Here is a 22428-nt window from a genome sequence, read left to right on the forward strand (position 1 = left end):
CCTTTCTGTGGAGAGCACAAAAAATACCTCTCACACAAGAGATGTCTGAAAACCCCTGCTATTTCACACTTACTGAAAGCATTTCTCTCCAGCTGGATGTTAGATCTGAAGATACACTCAGCACTTCTTCATCTAGAGCTAGCTTTAGCCAACAAAAATGTATTTTCTGTACATACAGCATCAAACAAAAATCTTCAGACTTTTTACAAGGAGAACAGAATTAGTAATATGATAGAGAAAGTTACGAGAGCAGAGATGTATTTGAGGCAGAGAAAAGTCTCCAAGATCCCATAGTAAGTGCTGGACATCTTTTTCCTTCCTGTTGCTAAGAGCTGGCTACTCTCACACCTGCCACTGCTGTCCCTACTCCATTTGTTTCACCTTGCATGTATCAGTTCTCCTTACTTGCACCAATCTCCTCACGGATCTCCACAGCCTCGTAAATGAAGCCATGTGACATCAAGCATTCCCACCTCAGCTATCCACTCCTTCCCTGTGGTTCTGGGTCATGATTCAGCTTTGCTCCGACCCAACAAACACGAGGGTTGTTCTGCTACTCTGATGCTAAATTTTAGGTAAGGCCACAGATAGAAACTTGATACCAAATGGAGCCACAGAGACATCCTGAGTGTTCTGCTGTCTGCTATGGTTACCAACAGCCCATAAACACATGAACAAACCCATCCACAACGAGAACAGCTCACGCTCACAGCAAACCAGAAATAGCAGCATGGGAAACTTCACTTTCATGTAGTGCTTCAAGGGAACTCTCAGCAGTGACAGTCCAGGCCTCTCACAAACAAGGCAACACATTTAGGCCACACAGTCTATTAGAACTGGTAGCAATACCATGATCCAGACCTACAGAATCTTCACTTAGCAAATGCTTGACACAGGACTTAATGATCAATGAAAAAAGAAAAATATTTCCTTGGACTGGCACAAAATACTGATTTTTTTTCAGAACCACAGAGAGAAATCAGATTTAGTCTAGAGCACAGCAATTTTTCATTGTTATTCCTGAATACATTATGTGAAAGGACTGAGTTCCCAAAGCCATGTACTTATGATAGTTAGGACCACCTCCTCCAAAGAGATTCCACTGTCAAATTCAACCTTTCCAGGTATTCCGCTTATATCTTCTAAAGAGTAAAATAAATCATTCCAAGCAAATAAGCAAGAACATTTTATTGTGACACTTGCAGCTTTACCTTTCTCAAGTCATACAGAGTTCTCCCAAATGTCTTCTCCAGCCGATTTAAATATTCCATCTACATCTGCATCACTAGTTTATAAAATTTCCCTAAGATCCGCATATTTTCAACTCATTTAACACAAAAACAGAAGCAAAAGAACAAACTCTTGAAAACATAAAAGAGTTGCATTGTGGCACATTCATTCCTTAGTAGAAAGTAAGTAAAACCTCCCTACTGACCTTTACTCCAAGTGAGGAAAAAGAGAAATATCCACAGCTCTTTGTCCCATCTGGCAGGATTTTAAGATCCATCTGTGCTTGTATAATCACAGAACAAAGTTTTAGCCACACTGAAGCACCTAAGGAGATTTAATGTTCCCTAGTTTTTACATGCATTCTGTCCTCGGTGTGCTGACTACAGGACAGAGATTCTGTGCGCCTACAGTGATTTCAAATTAAAAATACACCATAAGCCAACTTAGAGAAACATCCACTAGAAACTAATAGAAAGAATCACAAGAAGATCTCACAACAATTTGCTAAAACATTAAGGTTCTTTAAATCACAGTTTTGAAATATAAAAATTCTATTTCCCCTGTAACTGAGATATATTTACATGAAGGTTTTTAAAATACGGTCTGTAACTCCGCTCTAATCGCTGTCATCTGAGCCCCCTTCAGAGCCCTCATCATTGGATGCCTCTGGTTCAGACTCGTTCCCAGAAGCTCTGGCAGAGCCCTCGTGGTCAGAGCCTCTCTCGGACTCTCTGTCGGACTCGGCGCTGCGCGAAGCTGGGCGCGATTCGTTCTCGGAGCCGCCGGAGCCGCGGCTCCTCCCCGACTGCACGGACTCATTGTCCGACTGCTCCGACTCCGAGCGCCGCCTCTTCCTCGGGGACCTGTCACTGTCAGACTCCTCCTCGGATGCGCGGGCACTGGACCTGCGGGGACTGCCTGCCTCGCTGCCAGACTTGTTCCTGTTATCGGAGTCGCTGTCGGAAACAATGCGTTTGCTGTGCTGCTGCTCCCCTTCCTCAGAATCGCTGTTGCTGTTTCTCGTGTGCCTGTGGGGAAAAGCAGAGGGGAAAGACGGTATTAAAAGGTGATCCCGTTAGCTGATAAATAAAGCAAGACACCAGGATTTGGGTAATGCTAGTGCTAGAAGAATGAGTGGAATTAATTTGTACTGGGAAGGGATGTTGTGAGTACAATGAAAAACTTCTCATTATCTTTATGTTATCTCATTAACACTGCATTTTCTCTTCAAGGCATGCATCGAAACCCTAAGTTCACACAAAGTTAATTAAGGTTCTTACCCATCATCAGCAATTTTGAGTTTGTCCTCATCAGAAGAATCATCACTTGATGAAATGATGGCTTTTGATTTGATCTTTCCCTTCATTGAAGGAGGCAGACGTTCTGGTTTGGGCTGTATAGGGGGAAAACAAAGGGCTGCTTGTTCATGTGGCACAGAGCCCAAATGAACAAACACATTCAGAAAACCAGACATGCTTTTAAAAAATTTTCCATTTACTATCACTTAATTCTAGATGGCTTTGGAAATATCCTCTTCATCCTTGAAGCAGCAACAGCAACAGGAGAGGAGGATAAAAGTAAGCTCTAAGGCCAGTTGGCTTCAAGGGGTTTTGCTGTAGTTTTCAACACTAATAAATCTCTGTTGACCAGGGTAATGCTGAGCTCCAAATGCATATTTAGAGAGTGATGCAGTTATTCAGGGTTTAACTTACAGCCTTCTTCTTCTCTGCTTTGGGTGGACGCCGCTTTTTAGGCCGTGGGCCGTTTTCGTGTTCTTCATCATCACTCCCCTCTTCTGCCTTCTGAGGTCTTGAACAGAAGAAACACATTTTATATGACATAAAGCATAATATTGCAAAATAGCAGTCTCAAGAAATGTCCAGTTTATCAAGTGTTACTCCTACTTCTTTTGCAGTGGTTGTTTAAGTCTTATAATGTATTAAGTAAAAAATAACCATGTGACCTCTTGGTAAGAGTTTGTTTTTAAACTGTTAGAAAAGACTGCAGAGAATTTACTTAAAAGCTCAAGGGAGTCTAATGTTAAATTAACATGAAATAATAATATATTAATTAAAATATCAGCTACCTCCTCCTCTTCTTCTTCTTTCTCTCACCCTCCTCTTCTTCCCCATCCTGTTCACTGCCACTGCCCTTCCTCTTCTTTTTCTTTCTAGAGATGGGCAGATCTTCATCACTGTCATCGTTGACAAACTCATCAAACTCCCCTGCTCCTTTTTTGGAACGCTGTAAGAAACACAGACAACACAACCTATTATTCTCATCTCAGTTACAAAGCTACCAGGAAACACTTCAAAATGGAAATTCAGCTGAACATGTTCTGGAAGAGGTGACAATACAGACCTTCTAGAGACTATGGCAAAGTTGGCACAAGATGGGTATGATTTAGAAACTGGCTCTGAAGAGGCACATAATAAAATAATCTTTTATGTTAACAACTGAATGCATTTTAGTGATGCCACCACACTCAGAACTTTTAAGTATCAGCTTCCAGTCTTGATGTTTTAGTATTAAACCTGGGCAATTTTACTCAGGATAGCCTAGGAGCTTGAAATTAAAAGCCCATGCTCCTGCAAGAGACCATATATCAAAAGGGGAAAACTAAGGAGGTTTAAAAGAAAAAAAAAAAACCACAAAAAAAGAGATTAAAAAATGCTGTTCTACCCTGCCTCCACCGCCACCACGTTTTTTCTCCTTTGATCCTTCTACTTCACCAGTGAACATCAGAATATTCTTGGTCTTCTCCACATATTGAGCCCTTTGTTCCAGAAGTTTCTTCTGCTCTTCTTTTTCTCTCAGACGCTTCTCTTCCTGAAACACCAAGACAGCAAACCATTACTACTGTTTTTGCACCACTGTGGTGATTATAATAGCAGACACAGAATGATTTGCTGTCAGGAGACTGAAAAATTGCTTTTTGATGCTCTGTGTCTCCGCTGAAGGTGCACATGGCAAAAAAAAGTTTTTTGTACAAGAAGTTTTCTACAAAAAAGCTCACAGTAGAATAGACAAAAATATGATGGCAGAACTTCTGGCACATCTATTTTCTTTCATTATACAATTAAATATTTCTGAGGCTATGGGGAACAAAGAGCATCAACTGTTAGCTGTAATATTTTCAGCTAGAACTTACTATGACTAAGAAAAACAGCTACTAGGTACCACCCCAGAGCAGCAGGGGCATACATACTGTCAGTGTGTACACTTATAAAATGCTATTGCATACAGAATTTAGTGGAATAAAACCTGTTCTTTAAGCAGTTTCTGGCGAAGCAGCTCCTTCTCCTGCTCCTGCTTGGCACGCAGTTCCCTCTCCTCCTCATCCTGCTTGCGTGCCCGAGCCACGTGATACTGGGCCTGGCTCAGTAAGTCGGAGCATTGCCTGCAAAATCCAAGGTTCTTAGGTAAGGAAAGGTGGCAAACACAAAAATAAATGCTTTTATAAGGTGTGTGCATCACAACATAACATTCATATCCCCAGTGAAGTAAAAAAACAGCTACCTGAAATAGCACAAAGAAGAGCAGTGCAGATTTTTGAGCAAATTAAAGCATTTCTAGTAAGCTAATTTATCTTCCAATGTATCATTTGAAAACATATTGCTTTACACTTCAAACTCAGCCAATTCATATACAGAAAACTCACACATGAACATAAAAAGAATCGTGCCAACCAATTTGGAGAGCTCCAGAAGTATGGTTAATAAGAACTCGTATTTAATCCCAACAGCCTAACAAACCTAATCAGAAAGGCAGGGCAAAATTCAAGCTTAAAAAGCCCAACAGTGTGTGAGACTTAAGGTTGCATAAAGTGTCCAAGTCACATGAAACATTAAAGCAAGGTGTTTCACCACCTTCTTAGGTGATGCCAAAATGACATTTCTTTTAATTGAACTTTTCTTCTCTGCACAAAGTGCTTCAATGATACTCATTCAGAGGTACAGTGCAGGGTGGCCAACACGTGGTACTTGTATGGGACTATGGAAATCCTACAACAGTGTGCAGAAACACAGGAAAAGAATGAAATAGTAGTAGTGACCCTGCACTTGTATTTCTTCTGTTCTAACAAACTGACAGTTGAAATTCTGGAATCTAGTTTTAATACAAAAAAAAAATATAACCCACAACAAAAATATTCCACTTAGAATCTGAATGAAGGATTTGTTTATGGGTTATGCTGTTGTCGTTTTTTTTTTACCTGGCCTCTGTAGCAGCAAGTGCCAAGTCAAATCTCATCTTATCACCTACTTTACTCAAGTAACTGAAGTACCTGGAAGAAATCACAAGAAACCAAAGTAAGCAAATATGGAATTATTTACATATTTATTGCAATTTTGCCTTAAAACAAAGCATTTACTCCTGAATTACAAACCTGTAAAACTCAACAGATGAGGAAATCTCGCCCATTTCCTCTGTGCCAACACCTTTTAATACGGCACCTTTTAACAGATAAAAAGTAAATTCAGAGTTCTCCAAATTTAAAGCATTCTAAAACCACTCTGAAAAGGAAAAGTTCTAAAGAGAGTTCTGAGATTTTATTTGCTGGCTTCTACCACGAAGTACATTGCTGACCCCAACAGACTGATTCCTTATCTGTCACAGATTACATGCTTGAATTCAGCATATGAGAAGGAAGGAAAACTTGTTTTTCAAAAATCCTTTCAGAACAGCCTTCTTGACCTAATGGACAGGTCCTTGAGAATACAACGAACTGCCAAGTAGATCAGTAAGTTGTGATGATCAGTGCTTTGAAAAGTTTCTCCAATTTAAAAGAAAATTACTTCTAACTTTCAAGATTGCCACAGTTTCTTCCTATATACCCTCAGACACATTTGAAATGAAGTGTTTTTGTGCTAGACTCAAATTCTTGGGTATATAAGTATAATAATTTCTTGCTTGAGTCTGGACTATGGAGAGTATTTTTGAAAAATTTTAGTTAATAGGCAAAAATAAATTCATGCAATTTCTTCAAGACAACAAATAAGCTTCTCATTAAATTTAAGTCAGAACTTCTATCTTCAATATAACAGCAGAGCTAGGAATGCACAAATCATGCACCAGGTACACCTAGGAGCAGGATAAATGGTTGAAAGCTGTTCAAGGATGGTGACAACTGGATCAGATTAATCACATTGGTGCCTGCACAAAATTTTATATTATTGTTTTTTAAACAGAATTAAAATATCGCAAATGCACTTGAGAAACTGCTTCTGTTCTTAAACTGTGACAGTACTTGGGCTTTACTTGCCAAAAGGAGAGTGAGATTAGCTTTAAGGGACTGCCAGTCGTTAATTATGCTTATGTAAGATAAACAGATTGGCTTTTAAGCCTTCTAGTTTGCTTTGAAAGAAGTAATAAAATAGTATTAATGTTGTAGAATAATTGGCAACATCTTTTCAACTGTGCATTCCTGGGAAGAAGGACATCTTGGTCACAGCAGTGACAGAACTCTGAGAAACACATAGTAGCACCTGGTCAAACAAAACCAGTTCTGGAATAAAATCTGAACACATAGTTTTGTTGGGCCCAATTTTTTGTTTTCCTGCTAGAAACTCTAGAATTACACAGTGCTTTGTAGAAGATGATTGCTCTTCTAACCAGATTTGTAGTCAATACTGTCAATACTGTGTATTGTAAGTATACAGAAAGGGGACAACAAAATAGATTATAAAGATTAGAAACAAATAATCTTTACCTGTGGGCGAGCTCCAGTTCTTTCACAGCATTAAGAACTTCCTTCAGATTGCTTTTTTCATCTTTCAGGACAGAGGTAGCAAGTCTTTGCAGCACTAATGCCACATTAAACATGAGGACTGTATCACTTGGAGCCACATGCCTGGCCTGGAAAAAAAACCATGTTTTTAAGATAAGCTAGAACATGATACAGAAATGACACACAGAGAATAAACACCATGATTCCAACCCCTGACCACCAAACTTAAAGAAACACAAACACACATCAACTAACAGCAATTTTATTCTATGATCCATGATGTTCTAGATCCATACCTTTAACAAAGTTTGTTTGCATTCCTGTAATTTGCCACATTTAAACAGTGCCCGGGCCAAATATAACAACACTTCAGTGTTTTGATGCTTATAGAACTTTCTGAGGCAGTTTTCATACTGAAATAAAAGAAAAAAAAAAAAATCAAAGTAAGAGGTGACAGTGGTTTGTTATTTTGGTTAGGTAACTCCAGCAAGTTTCTAGTACTAAAAAGTATTACTGCTAATATGCCTTTTGTTTTTTAAAGAAGTGTGTTATGCTACATGGGTGCCTCCTTTTCACTGATCAGAACATTCTCTCTCCTATTCCATAGCAAGGACCTGCTTTTCTTTCTAGAAACTGGCTGCAGCCCAGAAGGCTCTGTAGGTCTTAAATAAAAAAAAAAACTTTTTAAAGTACCATTTACTGCAACAAATATTCTCCACAGTATGGGAGTACGAAATAATCTATTTTCTTTATTCATAGCAGATATTTTACCAATTGAAATATATCTAATATAGAAATTCCATATATCTGATTATTCAGTTAAAGAAAAAAAAAAAAAAAAGAAATTCAGATAACTCAGCATCAAATTTGTTCTGTCCACCCAGCTGAGGAACTTGGCCATGCCAAGGGATATCAGTTTCTCTAAAGCATAAAAGATGACTTATTACTGTAACTTTTGTGGGTCTAGAATTAAAGGCTTAAAAGATCCCAAACTTTGTAATTTTCAGTAAAAAGCACCTTCTGTTTGACATACTCTTGTCTCAAGGAACCCTTCACCCTCTTTAAGCCTCCAAAATAGGAAGGAATACAAAGTAAGTTTTATTTGCAGCTCAAATACAGAAAAACTGCCCTCAACTGTAACACCTGAGGTTGTTACTCTTGGATCTCACTGCGTTGTGAGCACCCACTTTTCACTCACCTTCAGCATCAGAGATTTTGTGTTTAGCTCAAGCCTGCTCAGATTTGTATGCTTTAGGGTAGAGAACTCAGTAGGATAATTACTGTGGCTGCAGTAAGCTGGGCTAGTAAATTCAATTTGTCTCCCTTTGAGTCCAATATCATGTATTCACACTGTGACTGCATAGCAGAACCCAGGGAACAATAAAATACTTCAGTAAATACACACATTTCTTGTAACAACTTTTCTTAAATAACTTGGCAAATGAGTAAAATATATTTTTCTCCTACATTGATAGGTGACAGTGATACCAACTTCCCCACTGGAATTCAATTTTGTCAATAAAAATATAGACAAAATGCTAAAGGAACAGCAGGCCCCATTCAAGCACAACAGACTGAACGTGACTGTGTTGCCAAAGCTTGCTAACAATAGTTCACTGGAGGACAGTGACTACTGAGCTCCTGATCATGCAAGAAAGGCCCAGTAATATTTCTTTATAAAGCATCACAAAAAGCTTCAGAATAGCTCTGAATGAAGTGGTTTGAAGCCTCAATAAGGACTCAGATGACACAAGTCTGTTCTTAATTTCTGTCCTGTTCAACATATGCTGTGTTTTCAAGCTTATTTGTATGCTTTTCATCAGTCAGTTGACGAATTAAGTCAATTTACTCAGAATAAGTTGACACTTGAACATTCACTTGCTTGAGTAGGTCAGGTCAAACTATCTGACCTGAATAGATTTCTTCCAACATTAATTATTTTGTGATTTTAACTGTGGTGAGTGAAATTACAGCCCAGTCATCTTTTAAGACAGCTCTTAAAGTATTCTTGTGGTCATTTACAACATCAAAAATAGGAATTGTTGCTATTTAAAAGAAAACACCAGCAACAAATTGTATTTATTCACTTTGGAAACATCTGAATGTAAATCACATACAGTAACTACACTAATTGAAACTCCTCTGACTAGTAATTTATTCCACAACCAAAATTCTAACCCTGGTACCAAAAAAAGTGTAAAAGTTGATAGGTGCTTTGTTACCCCTGGCCCACATTTGGCAGTCTGTTACTAAATCTAAGTTACTGTTACTAAATCTAGATTTGAGAGCTAAGGGCTTGTTAGAAATAGCATTTGTTAAAACACTGCTCAGAAACTTGCCCAGCTGCCCTGAAAACAGGGAGACATCTAGAAGTGATCTAAGCCAAGACAGGAGGTAGTTCAATGTGGAGATGTTACCATCTGCACAGCACTGATGTACTGTTTCTGCTCTACGTAGATATGTGCCAAATTCAGCCACACATCGCTGATATCTGCTGTGGCCTCTCTCACTTGGGCAAAAACATCACGAGCTTCACGGAAATATCCTTTATGTGCCAAGACAGCTCCTGAGGGGAGAGGAATATGGACAGTGTGAGCTTCCAGGTTTATACACTGTGCACTCCTACCACAGAAAATTCAATACTGCCTCAATAAAGTGCCCCTTCAAAAACTGACATAGCTTCCATTTTCTGGGCTCCAATCTACAGTGCTTGGGCCCTGAAAAAACAATTTTCTATTAAAGCATGAAACTTAAAAATATGATCACCTCTGAAGGAAAACTAGAGTCTGATATTCACCTATGCCATTAGCAGCATACAAATTCTTTGGGTCATTTCTGAGGACTTGCTTGTAGATGGCTAAAGCGCGGTCTTGGTGACGTTTCTCCTGCAGAAAGAAATGCCCCAATTCATCACTCACTTCTACAGTGGGGTATTAAAAGATCTATCCAGAGGTATTATGAACTAGAAGATGCCAAACAGACATCAAGAAGGGGCTTTGAATAGCTAACAACATACAAAAAAATAAACCAACACCCACACACAGGGCAGAGAGATGCCCATTACCTTTTCTCTGTCTCTTGTGGGTTGATGGAGAGTCTGCAACCAGACGTTGCCAAGAGCCAGCATGGAATAAGTATCATTTTGTGTGGAGGGCTGCTTCAATATTCTTTCAAATTTCTTCTGTCCTGGACCCCACTCTTGTTTAGCCAAATGAAGATTGCCAATCAGAGACCAGGCATCTGGATGATCCTAAATGAAAATTCACTCTAAGTTACAAAAGCACTCTTCCTTTGCAAGGGTTCTTTTCCAAGTATAAAGTGTTACTCTTCTTAAATGTAATTCCATATTCAAAACAACCCCAAACAAAACACAGAGAGCAGATCTGGCAGCTCTCTCTTCTTCCCCTAGTTTATGTGAAAAAACAAAATAAAAACACAAAAAGAGGAAAATTAAACTTTAAGTTAACTTATTATTTAGAGTGTTTCAATGTTGAACACTTATAGGGTTACAAACCTGATTTATTTGAAGTGCTTCTTTAAACCAATCAGAAGCCTCATAAAAATTGCCTTTATCCCTGGCCATAGCTCCCAAACGCAAGTAGCCTGAAAATAAAATTAGGAAATAAAATAAAAATCAGGGAACAAGTTAAAGTCATCTTGAAAAAAGAAAATATTGTCCATGCATGAATTTCAAAAGCAATCTTTCAATCAGCTAAGGACAGCAAACACTGAGACATCTTTCATTATCTATTCACAAGAAATATGATGTGAAGAGGAACTTGCACCCATGATGGCCATACAAAAACTGCAGGTTTTGAATAGTTAAAGTATTGTAAATGTGTTAAATTGGCTTCATAAGTTAAAGACAACTGAAAAAACACAAAAAAATAAGGATCCATCAGTTACATAATTCTCTTCCCTCCTCTTTAAATAGCTCTCCTATCTCCACAAGCTTTGGGAAGGGTATTGCAGGTGACAATGGAAAACAAGCAGGGAAAAGGCTACAGATGGGGCATGAAGTGTGCTGCAGCTTGGGGCAAATAGCACAGGTCAGCCCCAAAACTACTGTGAAAACAAGGAAAGACAGACATAAGGAGAGCAGAAGATACTGTCAACCAGAAGATTTTTAGTATTCTAAGGACGACTGAAATACCAAATGTTTCTTACAATCAACATAATTCGGATGTTCTCTCAAAATGTTTTTATAGAGCTTTTCCGCTTCATGAAATTCACACATGGCCTCGTAGAGCCTGGCAAGGTTGTAGGATGTTGTCACAGAGATGGCATTGTAGTAATGCTCATCATGCTCAGCCTCTGCTTTCGCACGATCCAGTGACGCCAAGAAGTATTTCTGAAGTACAGAAAGAGGAATGAAGCACTCCAGAATATCCTCAAAGAAAAACTTCCGTGTGATCAAGGAACACCATTGAAACTGTAACTGCATACCTTTGCTTCTCCCAGGTTTCCCAGCCTGAAGTGCAGGGCACCCACATTATTCAAGATCTCTGGAGGGACATCAGCCTGTACTTTCTCCTGCAGAATGCGTGTGGCTGTTCCATAGGCTGACAGAGCACCCTTTGGAAAGAAACAGAAAGTAGATGAAAGAAAGAAGAGAATGAGCCCTACATGCTCTTATGAGAAGCACACACACAATTCACCAAGTGTGTATTAATAATACCTGTATATCAGTCTGTTCTAGAATTTGGGCTAGCTCAATCCATGCCTCTACATCATCAGGATATTGCTCCGTGACTTTCTTTAAGTGCCCCTGAAAAACAGCAGAAGGTAATTATGCCACTTCAAAGACACACAGCCTATTTTAAAAAATGGAAATAAAAGAAAGAATGAAGGCATCAACCTTAACATTAGAAAGATATACCATACTGCGGAAGCAAACATCCTGTACATCTCTACAGTAATAAATCTGCATTAGTTTCCTTCCTTCATTTTTCTATTCTTCTGTAGAACAGAACACCTGCTTCAAGTCTTAGAGAAGCAAAGGCTATTACACCAACATGAAAAGCTAGAGAAAAGTCTAACATTTCTTGCACTTATCTACCCAACATCAGATTCAAAATACCTTTCATTTAAAAAAAGAAGCATCAGTGTCCTTCCAGACAAGCCAAGCCAAGCCAGCTGCTTTCTGGAAATCACCACCTGATTTGCTGTCTTCAGGAAACCCTGAGCTAACTTCCCATCTTCAGAGAATTGTATATATATATATATATATAGATAGATAGATAGATAGATAGATAGATAGATAGAGATATATCTATCTATCTATCTATATATATATATATAGATATATATATATATATGCAAAGAATTCTGCCCTTTTCATGTACCAAATAGAAACATGAAGCTGTGGCTTCTCTAAATTCATGGATGTGCTTTACCTAGAGACCAGTGTAGTCTCAGTTCTGTCCAGAAGTTGTGACTCTTCACAGACAGGAAGATCCCTCATGACAGGCCATATGAAATATTCCAGATCTACAGCCACCTAACCCTGAGTTTCATTCTGCTTAAGGAACAATCTGATTTCAAGTCTGACTTCCAAGTTCTACTCTTGCATGTAAACACATAATGCTGGCAGAACGAAAACTAACCTTTGCAATATCCCGTTTCTCCTGGTCTTCTGAAGCTGCATAAAGAGATCCAAGGATTTTCATAGTCTCATAATTGTTAGGATAGGCTTTCAAGACTTTTTCAAAGCATTGTGAAGCATTCTCTTTGTCCCCTCGATAAATGTACATTTGACCCAATCCAAAAAATGGAAGTACGAAAGAAGATGAGGCAAACTGAGTGGCCTGGTAATAATACTGGAAAGCTTGATCATAATCTTCCTAATTAAAAGGAATTAAATGGAGAACAGTCAGTGTTTTTAAAGGCAACCTTTGCACAAACTTTTATAACAGAGACTTTTTTAAAATGTGAGCTCAAAGGGGACTTTTTAAAACTGCCCTACCTGCACATGAAAAGACCTCGCCAGCTGGTAACAGCTCTCTGCCTGCATCGCTTCCACTTCTGTGTTATGGAAAGCATGAAGAGCCAAGTGTTGTACTTTACCATAGTCCTGACAAAAAAAAAAAAAAAAAGGAAGTTAAATGAAATTTGGAAGCCTTCACTTTATTTATGGTCAAGTGATTTCACGATTTAAACATCACTGGAAAATATAACAAAGCACTGACTAAGTAATAACAGATTTAGTTTTAGTCATTACTATTCTTTTCTCTGTTTCGTGTTTTAAAGTATGTAAGAGTGAGGAGGTGAAAAAACAAACCAACAGAAACCCCAACCAACCAAAAAAACCAATCCCAAACATCAAAATCCCAAAACCCCTTCAGGGTTGATTTTGATTTAAGTAAGGGTACCTTTTCTTGGTTTCCTTGAGAAAGGTTTACACAAAATTCAGGCCAAAAACCTCACACCTGTTCATCCAGATTAACAGATATTAGACGCCTGATTAAATGTGTTTGAATCTAACACCAGAATTCAGAGGTTATCAAGCATTTAACTGTAAAATTTCAGTGATCTCTTACCTTCTTGAAAAAGAAGTGATTAGCCAAGTGATTCAACACCATTGGATTACTGGGATCAATTGTGTAAGCCCTAGAGAGGAGTTGAACACCATTCTTGATGGAATCAGCCTAAATGAAACATTGACAGGTATCAGCAGCACCTCAATGTCTGTATCTTATCACCATCTTCAAAACTATTTTTCAGTCTAGGCTGCTCAGGATTTCTGACAACACCATACTGAGCTCACAAAAAAAAAAGTAAATTCAGCTACCAGCCTTTCTTCCTGCAGCATACAGGAAAATGGGAAATGACAAACAGACAAAATCCCTATCAAACAGGGATGGAAGAGAGCAGAGCAGGACTTTCTAGGGAAAAAAAAAAAAAAAATAAAATCCAGAAGTCTTAGTCTTGATGTCCTTTGACATGTCACCCTCACAACCTGAAAGCCTTCCTTCTGTTCCTTCTACTGTTCAGTGTCCCGAGTGCCTGTTTTGTTTAGGTTTCAATGTTTTACCCAATCATTCAACAGTGGAATTAAGATATTTTCATGTTCAAATTCTAAACAACAACTTTAGATCTCGTTTTAAAATCAGTACAAGTTTGAGGTGTTTACTTAGGAATATCATTGCATCAACTTACTCTTTTCTAAAGAAACTTTACACCTTAAAGAAAGCTTTCCATGGATAAAAATGTGACTTACCTACAAGTTCAAATCCACAACTGATAAAATAATTGCTTTTTATTTAGGACAACCGTGAAAACTGTATCACAAGCATGTCAGCTTAATCTGGACTTATTTCTGAACAGAAACACCAAAAATGCTATCAATAAATCGTTTAACTGCTGTGCTTTACTTTTTAATTATGATGAGCAGAAAGCTGTCTTATTGAACAGATTAGGTTTTAAGAGGTTAAAACATAACACGAAGGCAGCTAAAAAATCAATTTCAGTTTGAACAGGTGCAATCTTTCCAAACCTAGCATAACAATACACCTGGATAAGGAGATATTGAATCATTCCTGCCTTCATTTTCAAAGGCAAATGTGGTTTATAATCACACTGTGCATTTGTCCAGGTTCTCCAATAACTTGAGTCTCATGTGCAACTTCAATCAAATCCAATAGATGGGTAGAGGTCCCAAAGCTCTAAGTGCTTTCATTTAAGAAAAGCAGATCAAACAGACGTGAATGAGAACACAGTGTGATCTCAACCCTGATCTGACATCGTAACATCTTCTAGGAGGAAGAAACATTAGAAATACCTAAGCACAAAAAATATACCAATTATTTTGATATTCAGAGAGAATCTTTCTCCCCAGAGTGTTCTCCCTTCCCTCTGTTAACTCTTCAGTGTTACACTAACTTTTACTACAAAGTTGTGAGAACAGTTTGAGGTAAAGCACAGATGATGTATTTCTTATAAAGAACACAAAACATCTTTGAGCAGCTCAGCTTTTAATCACAGCTTTTTGAATCTTCAGGTGAGTGGGCTCATCCCTTGACTTCAGTCAAAAGATCTTCAGGAAAAGAAAGAGAAATATACCAAGTATCATCGATTTCTCATCTGTGGAATTTATTAAAATTTGACTTTAAAGTACTTTTGGGTCTCTCTGTAGTTTTATGAAAAAAACCTTTTATGCCCACCTTTTTTTTTTTTTTTTTTCCAGTTTTTTCATGGAAGTATTAACAGGTTTTTCTTTTCTCCCACCAAGTAGTAAACCAAGAAATTCTCAGACATTCTCTGCTAACAAAAGATCTTTCCAGGGAGCTATAGAAAGCAGCACATTAAATTTTAGCTACATACAATTATGTAACAATATTTGTGCTTTAAAAAACACTTAAGAGTCTCATCACCCAGTGATAATATCTATCATGGTTAATCCATGCTAAGGAAGTTATGATCCTTAGCTATATTTGCATGTATTTTTCTAGTGATACAATACCTAGAAAGGTGGATCATCATTTATTTGTGCTTTTACCAGCTCAGTTACAATCTCTTCTTGCCTACTCTTTGGTTTACCATGCAGCATGCACACCTGAATGTAACTTTGAACCTTGTTTGAATATTTGTTCTTAACTCCTAAATTTCTAAAAAATTTGTTCTAACCTCCTGGGAATATGTCTTTTACCTTGACTTTCCTTCACACATCTCATCAAGGATTTTTATTATTTTGAATGAAACAGTTAACTTAGCACAGTTCTTCTGCACTTAACTCTTCTATAGATAACAGAATTGAACATTTTTAACAACAGAAGAAAGCTGCTCACATCACAAGCACCTATCTGTAATTCATTCAACAGCAGCACAGACCTAAAATTATTCAACCATAAAAGTTATTACCCATTTTAAAACAGGACTATCTTTGAAAAGATAAAAAATTTGCTTTTTTTTAGACAAAAGAAAGTAAACTGAGCATGTATTCCTGCTAAGTCAGACTCACCTCCTTATTATTGAGTTCCAGAACAGCCAGTCCAACCAAGGCCCCGACACACTTGGAATTCAGCTCCAGAGCCCTGCTGAAGGCCAAGCGAGCTTTTTCCAGCTTGTTCAGTTTCACGAAGCAGTGGCCCATTCCCAACCGAACCTCGGCTAGAGAACAACATGTCAGAATCCCAAAGTTTCAACTTTATGCCTTTTTTTTTCCACAACCTGGAGTGAAAGTAGAATTTTTCATAGTTCCTTAAAGCCTGTAAAACCATCTAACAATTTGCTGTTTTTCAAGGCAGCAGCCCATATCTGGCTGACCTCAAAATTAACTTGAATATATTAGTAAGACTTTCTTTCTTCATAAACCTCAGAACACTGATCTATCTCCCACAGACTCCAATGCCAAACAAATAAAAAATTACTTTTATGGGAATGTATTAAAAAATAATAGAGAAAAGCATTAAAAAATTGCTAGATGGAAGGGTTGGATGTTTTTTAGGCAAGTTAAGTTCACCCCAAACTAGGAGGTCTTCAGAAAACACAGATGAATAAACAAGTTAGCTGGCACTTCTCAAATGATCAACTGATTCACATGCTGTTTATCATCCTCTAACTTCCATGACCAAGTACAGATGGACTAATACAGAAAATTCACATCATACTGCCCTTTCAGACTGCTTGTGATCTAAGAGTACTGAGACTTTATAAACAGCAGTTTCAAACCTGTGTCTGTTAGAAAAAGGGGAGCAAAGAAAAGACATTTGTTGCAAAGTAAGGCTTTTGTAGCAATCATTCTTAGGGCAAAGCAGATCACAGAACACACATCAACTTTGCAATAAACCTTTTCTCAGACAGGTTATGGCAAAGCCTATAACATCTCTCAAGAGACTTTAAAGTATTTATGATTCTAATGTAAATACCTTGAATGAATGTATCTAAATCCCATGTATCACTTTTACAGCCATTAAAAACCACTTTCCCAGATTTTTTGCATAAAAAAAATAATACAAGATCAGAAAAACTCACATCATGCACTATGTAAGTAGAATTTTGCTTTTCATATCTTGTTTCGTTATTGTTATGTCATTTCTGAAGCCTTATTCCAAGAGCTTTCAGAGAAAGAAATTCTGCAAGAGTCTTGAATAATTCCCTCCCTCCCCATACAACTTAAACTTCTCTTACATGCAATTCTCATTTTCCAATACCTCTTGAAAGGGTAATACTTCATAAAAAATAATAGTATTTTCCTAAACACAACTTCCTTCTCTAACATTTAAGAACTAGGTCAAGTCAATTAATGTCTAAATCCCTCTATAAGGAGAGCTGGGGTTCTTTACAGATACAGACCACAAAAATGCCCTCTGAATTTCAATTAGAAAGACCTGAGTTAGTTCACAAGCACAGCAAATACCTCCAGTAGCAAGTACTTTCTGTCTCACCTGGGCAGCCTGGATTGGTACGCAGTGCTTTCTTGTAGTAGGCAAGGGCCCCTCTATAATCCTTCTTGTTGAAAGAAATGCATGCCTTACCTGTTAGAACATACCAGGAATAAAATCAAAATTATAAACCAGAAGCTCCAAGCATTATTTGGTTAACTTGTGCTGTGGCCATTTTCAAAAGTTACAGCTAAAACCTAACAGAAAATTCAGACAACTTTTATTACACCTGATGATATCAAGTATATGAAAAAAGCATGAAAACACATTAAATTTACATTTTCATATTTTTCTGCAGAAACTTATTTCCATTCTGGTCCAGAGGAAAGACATGTACTAAGACTAGTGAACAACTTAAATTACAAGTGTTACAGTCTGTTGACCCCTCACTAGTGGTAACTTCACTCTTAACAGTGTCCAACTTCACTGCCACAATCAGGGAAGCATAAATAGCTGAACTGGATGTATGTCCATGGGTCTCAGAAGATGCCAGTTAGAACTGCATTCTTCCTAGCTCTTCCACCTATGTGTACTTCACAGATTTGAATTAGTCTCTACTATGTTTGTCTTGATCACATTCTCTCTACACACACCCTCTGAAGCATGTAATTCTTTCTGAAACTCAACCAGAGAGACCAGGTTCTTACAACTATCCATAAACTCGTACCAAGTAGGGCAGGAATATTATTTGGAGACTGGTTGAGCACGAAGTGGAACTGTGCATCAGCTTGGTCCATCTTATCACCTTCGAGCAGGCAAAAGCAAGCTCTTCCCAACAAGTGATTCTAGACAAGGAAAAGAATTTGCAACACATTTATCTTTGTAAAATATGAAGTTTGGACTATGCAAAAGATTAACTGCCTTATAATGCTTTTAACAATTAAATTATTTCTCTTGCACTTGTCAAGCAAGAGAATACCAATCCTTCCTTCCCAACCTCCAAAGTTGACTGAAGTAGCTCTATCAGGTGTGCCAAGCTAGAGTGAATTATTCCTGGTGGCATCACACACATTTTAGATACAAGTTTTACTTAGCTGTGACTTTAAAGCCTGAGCAGTTTCTATCTTCCTTCTAGTGAATCAATACTTGTTTTCCTTACAATCATTAATTTACAAAAATGTTTTTTTGATCAGGTATCGGTTTTACCTGATCGTACATGATGATTTTGTCAGCCATAGTGTACAGCAGGGTGGCCTGGGTGATGAGCTCCTTCTTGTTGTCTTTGTTCTTCTCCTTCCGAGCCTGCTGGACATAGTAGGCTGCCAGAGTGTCCAGACATGTCATCTGATCTTTCTCGTGGTCTCTGTAGTCCAGGTTGCCATCGATGCGGGCAGCTTCCAGCAGCTTCACAAAGTCTTCTGTTTTGCCTTGCTTGTAGTACTCCAACTACAAAACACAGTTTTGACAACGCCACCCCAGTGAGCACACGACATATCAAGCTGATGCTTTAGATATCACACAGACTCTTTTTCCAGGATGTAGAAATAAAGCAGAAATAAATGTAGGCATCATCAGAAAAAGGTATTCTGATAATGCCAAATATTTTTCTGTCCCATAATCATTGAATGGCCAGGGATGGAAGGGACTTTGAAGATAATCTCATTTCAACCCCCCTGCCATGGGCAGGGACTCTTTCCACCAGGCCAGGTTGCTCTAAGTCCCATCCAACCTGCCCTTGAACACTTCCAGGCATGGGGTATCCACAAGCTCAAAAGGCAAATTGTGCCAGTGCCTCACCACCTTAAAACACAATTTTCTGAGCTATTTATAAGTGAAGAATACACTGGTCTTCCTCTGAACTTCTTTGACAATTTGACATTTAACCATTCTTTCCCCAGTATAGAGACTGCCCACTCCTTTTTTATGAGGCACGTAATCAAAGGCACAAACCAGGAAAATTACAGATTGAGGGAAAAAAAAACATAGAGAGCAACCCTCAAAAAGCATTGTTTCAGGAAAAAGAGATGAAATGGAAATTCGAATATGCATATGTCAATCAGAAACATCTGGCCTAGAATCAATGACTGAATGACCCCCATAAAGTTCCTGTTCAGAACTCAGTTATCACTGGTCATAAGAGTATGGAAATTATGATTTGATTATGTGAATACAGTATTTAAATACACAGTTTGTATCTATACTGACCGCTAGGGCAATCCATATGTGGAGCTGGGTGTGTTCCTGTTTCAGTATACTTATAACTTCATCACCCTCAGGCAACTGATCGAAGTCAAGCTCGATAACCTAGGACCAAACAACACAGATCATCTTTTCACAAAGCATTAAAAACATCATCTATCATTGAGCTCAAAAGAAACTGGACCTGTCAGAGCACAAAACATAAATAATTATTTGTGTTTAAACAAGGTCATGGATGAAGAAAGGAGAGATAATACATTGCATTCTGTACAAGATAAAACCGTTGGTCTCTCTTTAGAGAAAAGACAAACCAATGTTTGGGATACAAGTGAGGGAGAATAAGCAGAGAACCTAATTCAGCTTCTTTCACTATGGTTTCATGCTCAGAATCAGCTAGTAATCAACTTGACTGCACATTGCTGACTTGCTAAAACTTTTCCTACAGGTAATACAGAGATCTAGCTCAGAGACAAAATCTTCCAAGTCATCCAGTGTCAGAAAATCAATACCTAAGACTTAGATTCCTGAAATTTTATAAAGTCATCTTTATGCCCTTAAGACACTATTGAACCAGCTAAATTTCTGAAAATTCACAATTGTAGATGTGACCAAAAAATGACATCAAGAACTTTTCATCATTCAGGCATTGTTTTGTGAGTACTAGTCTCCCATGTTGATCTAATCTTCTGACATTATAAAATGAGGAAAAAGGAACAGGTACACCCCAGATGGGATATTTGGAACACAATTTAACTGCTTGTTAGTTCACCTTACTCAGCCACGTTCCCTTTAAAAATTAGTCACCCGCGTTACAAGTTAATTTTACAGCAAGAAAGAAGTGCAGTTGTTGCACCTTGATTACCAATGCTGGGACTCCTCTGTAGGCTGAATTAGAGCAATCCACTTTATAAAGGCTTATAGTTTTGACTATACAGGACTTTAGAGTACCGGCAAAAATATTTCTGCTTAACTCTTGCTCATTTTAGTTTTGAGTTTGTCTTGCATAGTACCTCCTGTTTGACAGATAATGGCCCTCATCCATCAACTAAAATAGTTATGAATGAGAAATAGGTATTACCAAAACAGCAAATAAAAATGGAAGTAAAAAAAGAGCAGGGGTGAGTGGAGGGGCATTTTATTGCTTTCCCTAGTGATTAATTCAGAACTTTGGGATCCAAATAGACCTAGCCTGAAGAGCAGCACCAAGATCACGATTCATGTTGACACCTCCAACAGAAATTTCTGTCACAGAAGAAAAAGCCCTTGAACATGTAAACTCTGTAGAACAAAGTAAACTTGTAAGACTTAAAACCTCAATGGCAGCCACCTAAAAATTTGTTTCTGTATATATTTTTGTGCATATATGAATGTCTGTGTGTTAACGTATATATGTATACATGTATGCATATACGTATGTGTGTGTATATAGAAGAGGAGGGATACAGGTGGTCACAGAGAATATTCTTCAACCTGTAAGCATTATGTTCCTTAGTTATCTTACACTGTTAATTTACTTACTTAGCTACACTATTAATTTAGTATTTGCATTGGAATGACTTAACGTCAAACTCTGTTATACGCTGTAAATTTCCACATAGTTCTCCTGAATCTTTCTAACCTTGGCTTGCGACAGTGTACCTCAAATAAAGAAAAGTTAAATAAGTTCTTATCCCCACCGTGAAATAACTTTACAGAGTGGGTCCTCTGCCCTGCCTGTGCCTATGGGCTGCTTGAGGAACACCAAAAAGCCCTGACACACCAGAGCGCGGCGAGAATGTGGCCGGACCCACACCTGTGACCCCGGCACGGGGGCTGCGAGCGACACTCGCGCCCAGCACAAGCACGGGCGGCAGCGGCGACCGCCCGCTCCCCGGCACGGATCGCCCTCTCTGCCCCTCCCCGCCGCCTCCCTGCCCTTCCCCGACTCGCCTCGTCGGTGTCCCGGAGAGGGATCTCGATGGAGCCCCGCGACATCTTGGCGACAGCGCTGCCGGAGCCGCCGCTCGCCGGGCCGGGTCCGCCGCGCGCACTTCCCCTCACGGCAGCGCCCGACCCGGACGTGCTCGGAGCGGGCCCGCCCTCGGGGCGGTCTGAGGGCGGGCTCACTGCTGCTCGTTCGGATACACATCGCACACCAACCTGAAAGTGTAGATATATTTTATATATATATACACCTATGGAACACCGAAAGGCAGCGCTGGGTGTCTGTGTGTACGCCATCCCAGTGGTGAATCGAGGAGATTTACCTGGGTGCTCCCTGGGCTTTGGAGCGCGGCTCCCTCAGGCGGCGCCTCCCCTCAAGACATCTCAAAATCGCCAACAGGTTTCCAAATAAACTCATTAAAACGTGCAGATTTCCCCCATTTCGTGGGAAAGCAATGGGTAAATCTAAATTGATAATACCCGACTAGCTCAGCTGGTGGAATACTTTTGATGCGTATTTAATTATTATTTTTTTACTATATTCCAGTTAGGTGAGTGCTTTTAATGACAAAAAGGGAATCTGGTAACATTGGAGCCCGGTCTGTGTGAGGGACGCAGCCACACCAGGTTGCAAAGTAAAGAAGGAATTACACAATTGGGCTCCTAAATTGTGTTTTTCTAATTATGACGGCTGACGCCTTGTGTTTTTGGATCAGCAAGCACAGTAACCTATGACCCGTCTTGGTCATTTTTACAGTTGTACCAAGGGAAAAAATGGGTAGTAAGACTAAAAGATCCTCAGACACATTTCTACAGAAATTATTTTAAAAAACCCCAACCTCTGATGTTATTTACACAGCCTATTAAACCCTAGAGCTAGTTTGATTTTGCCCTATTGCTAATCATCCACAGAATGCAAAATTTTGAATTGATTGATAGTCACAACTATAAGGCATTAAATTAGTTTATTTTATTTTAAAAATATGTATGAATTACTATAATGATATATTTTATAATGGTAATGAC

At 38.6% G+C, this 22428-nt stretch overlaps 1 protein-coding gene across 1 annotated transcript; it reads right to left on the minus strand.

Moving 5' to 3' along the window:
* Nucleotides 1-1173: 1173 nt before the first annotated feature.
* Nucleotides 1174-21536, minus strand: CTR9 (CTR9 homolog, Paf1/RNA polymerase II complex component). The gene is made up of 25 exons (XM_058858073.1): nucleotides 21409-21536; nucleotides 19486-19584; nucleotides 18487-18726; nucleotides 18008-18125; nucleotides 17344-17433; nucleotides 15918-16066; nucleotides 13498-13605; nucleotides 12924-13031; nucleotides 12565-12801; nucleotides 11637-11726; nucleotides 11405-11533; nucleotides 11126-11309; nucleotides 10473-10561; nucleotides 10023-10208; nucleotides 9756-9843; nucleotides 9376-9524; nucleotides 7255-7371; nucleotides 6941-7086; nucleotides 5444-5515; nucleotides 4495-4630; nucleotides 3913-4059; nucleotides 3317-3474; nucleotides 2943-3039; nucleotides 2511-2623; nucleotides 1174-2258 (listed from the first exon to the last, which is right to left on the minus strand). Exons 1-25 carry the CDS (start codon nucleotides 21451-21453, stop codon nucleotides 1847-1849), a joined length of 3507 nt encoding a protein of 1168 aa, XP_058714056.1. The 5' UTR covers nucleotides 21454-21536; the 3' UTR covers nucleotides 1174-1846.
* Between the last annotated feature and the right edge of the window lie 892 nt (nucleotides 21537-22428).

The sequence above is a fragment of the Poecile atricapillus genome, chromosome 1 (genome assembly GCF_030490865.1).
Source record: "Poecile atricapillus isolate bPoeAtr1 chromosome 1, bPoeAtr1.hap1, whole genome shotgun sequence".
Lineage (NCBI taxonomy): Eukaryota > Metazoa > Chordata > Aves > Passeriformes > Paridae > Poecile > Poecile atricapillus.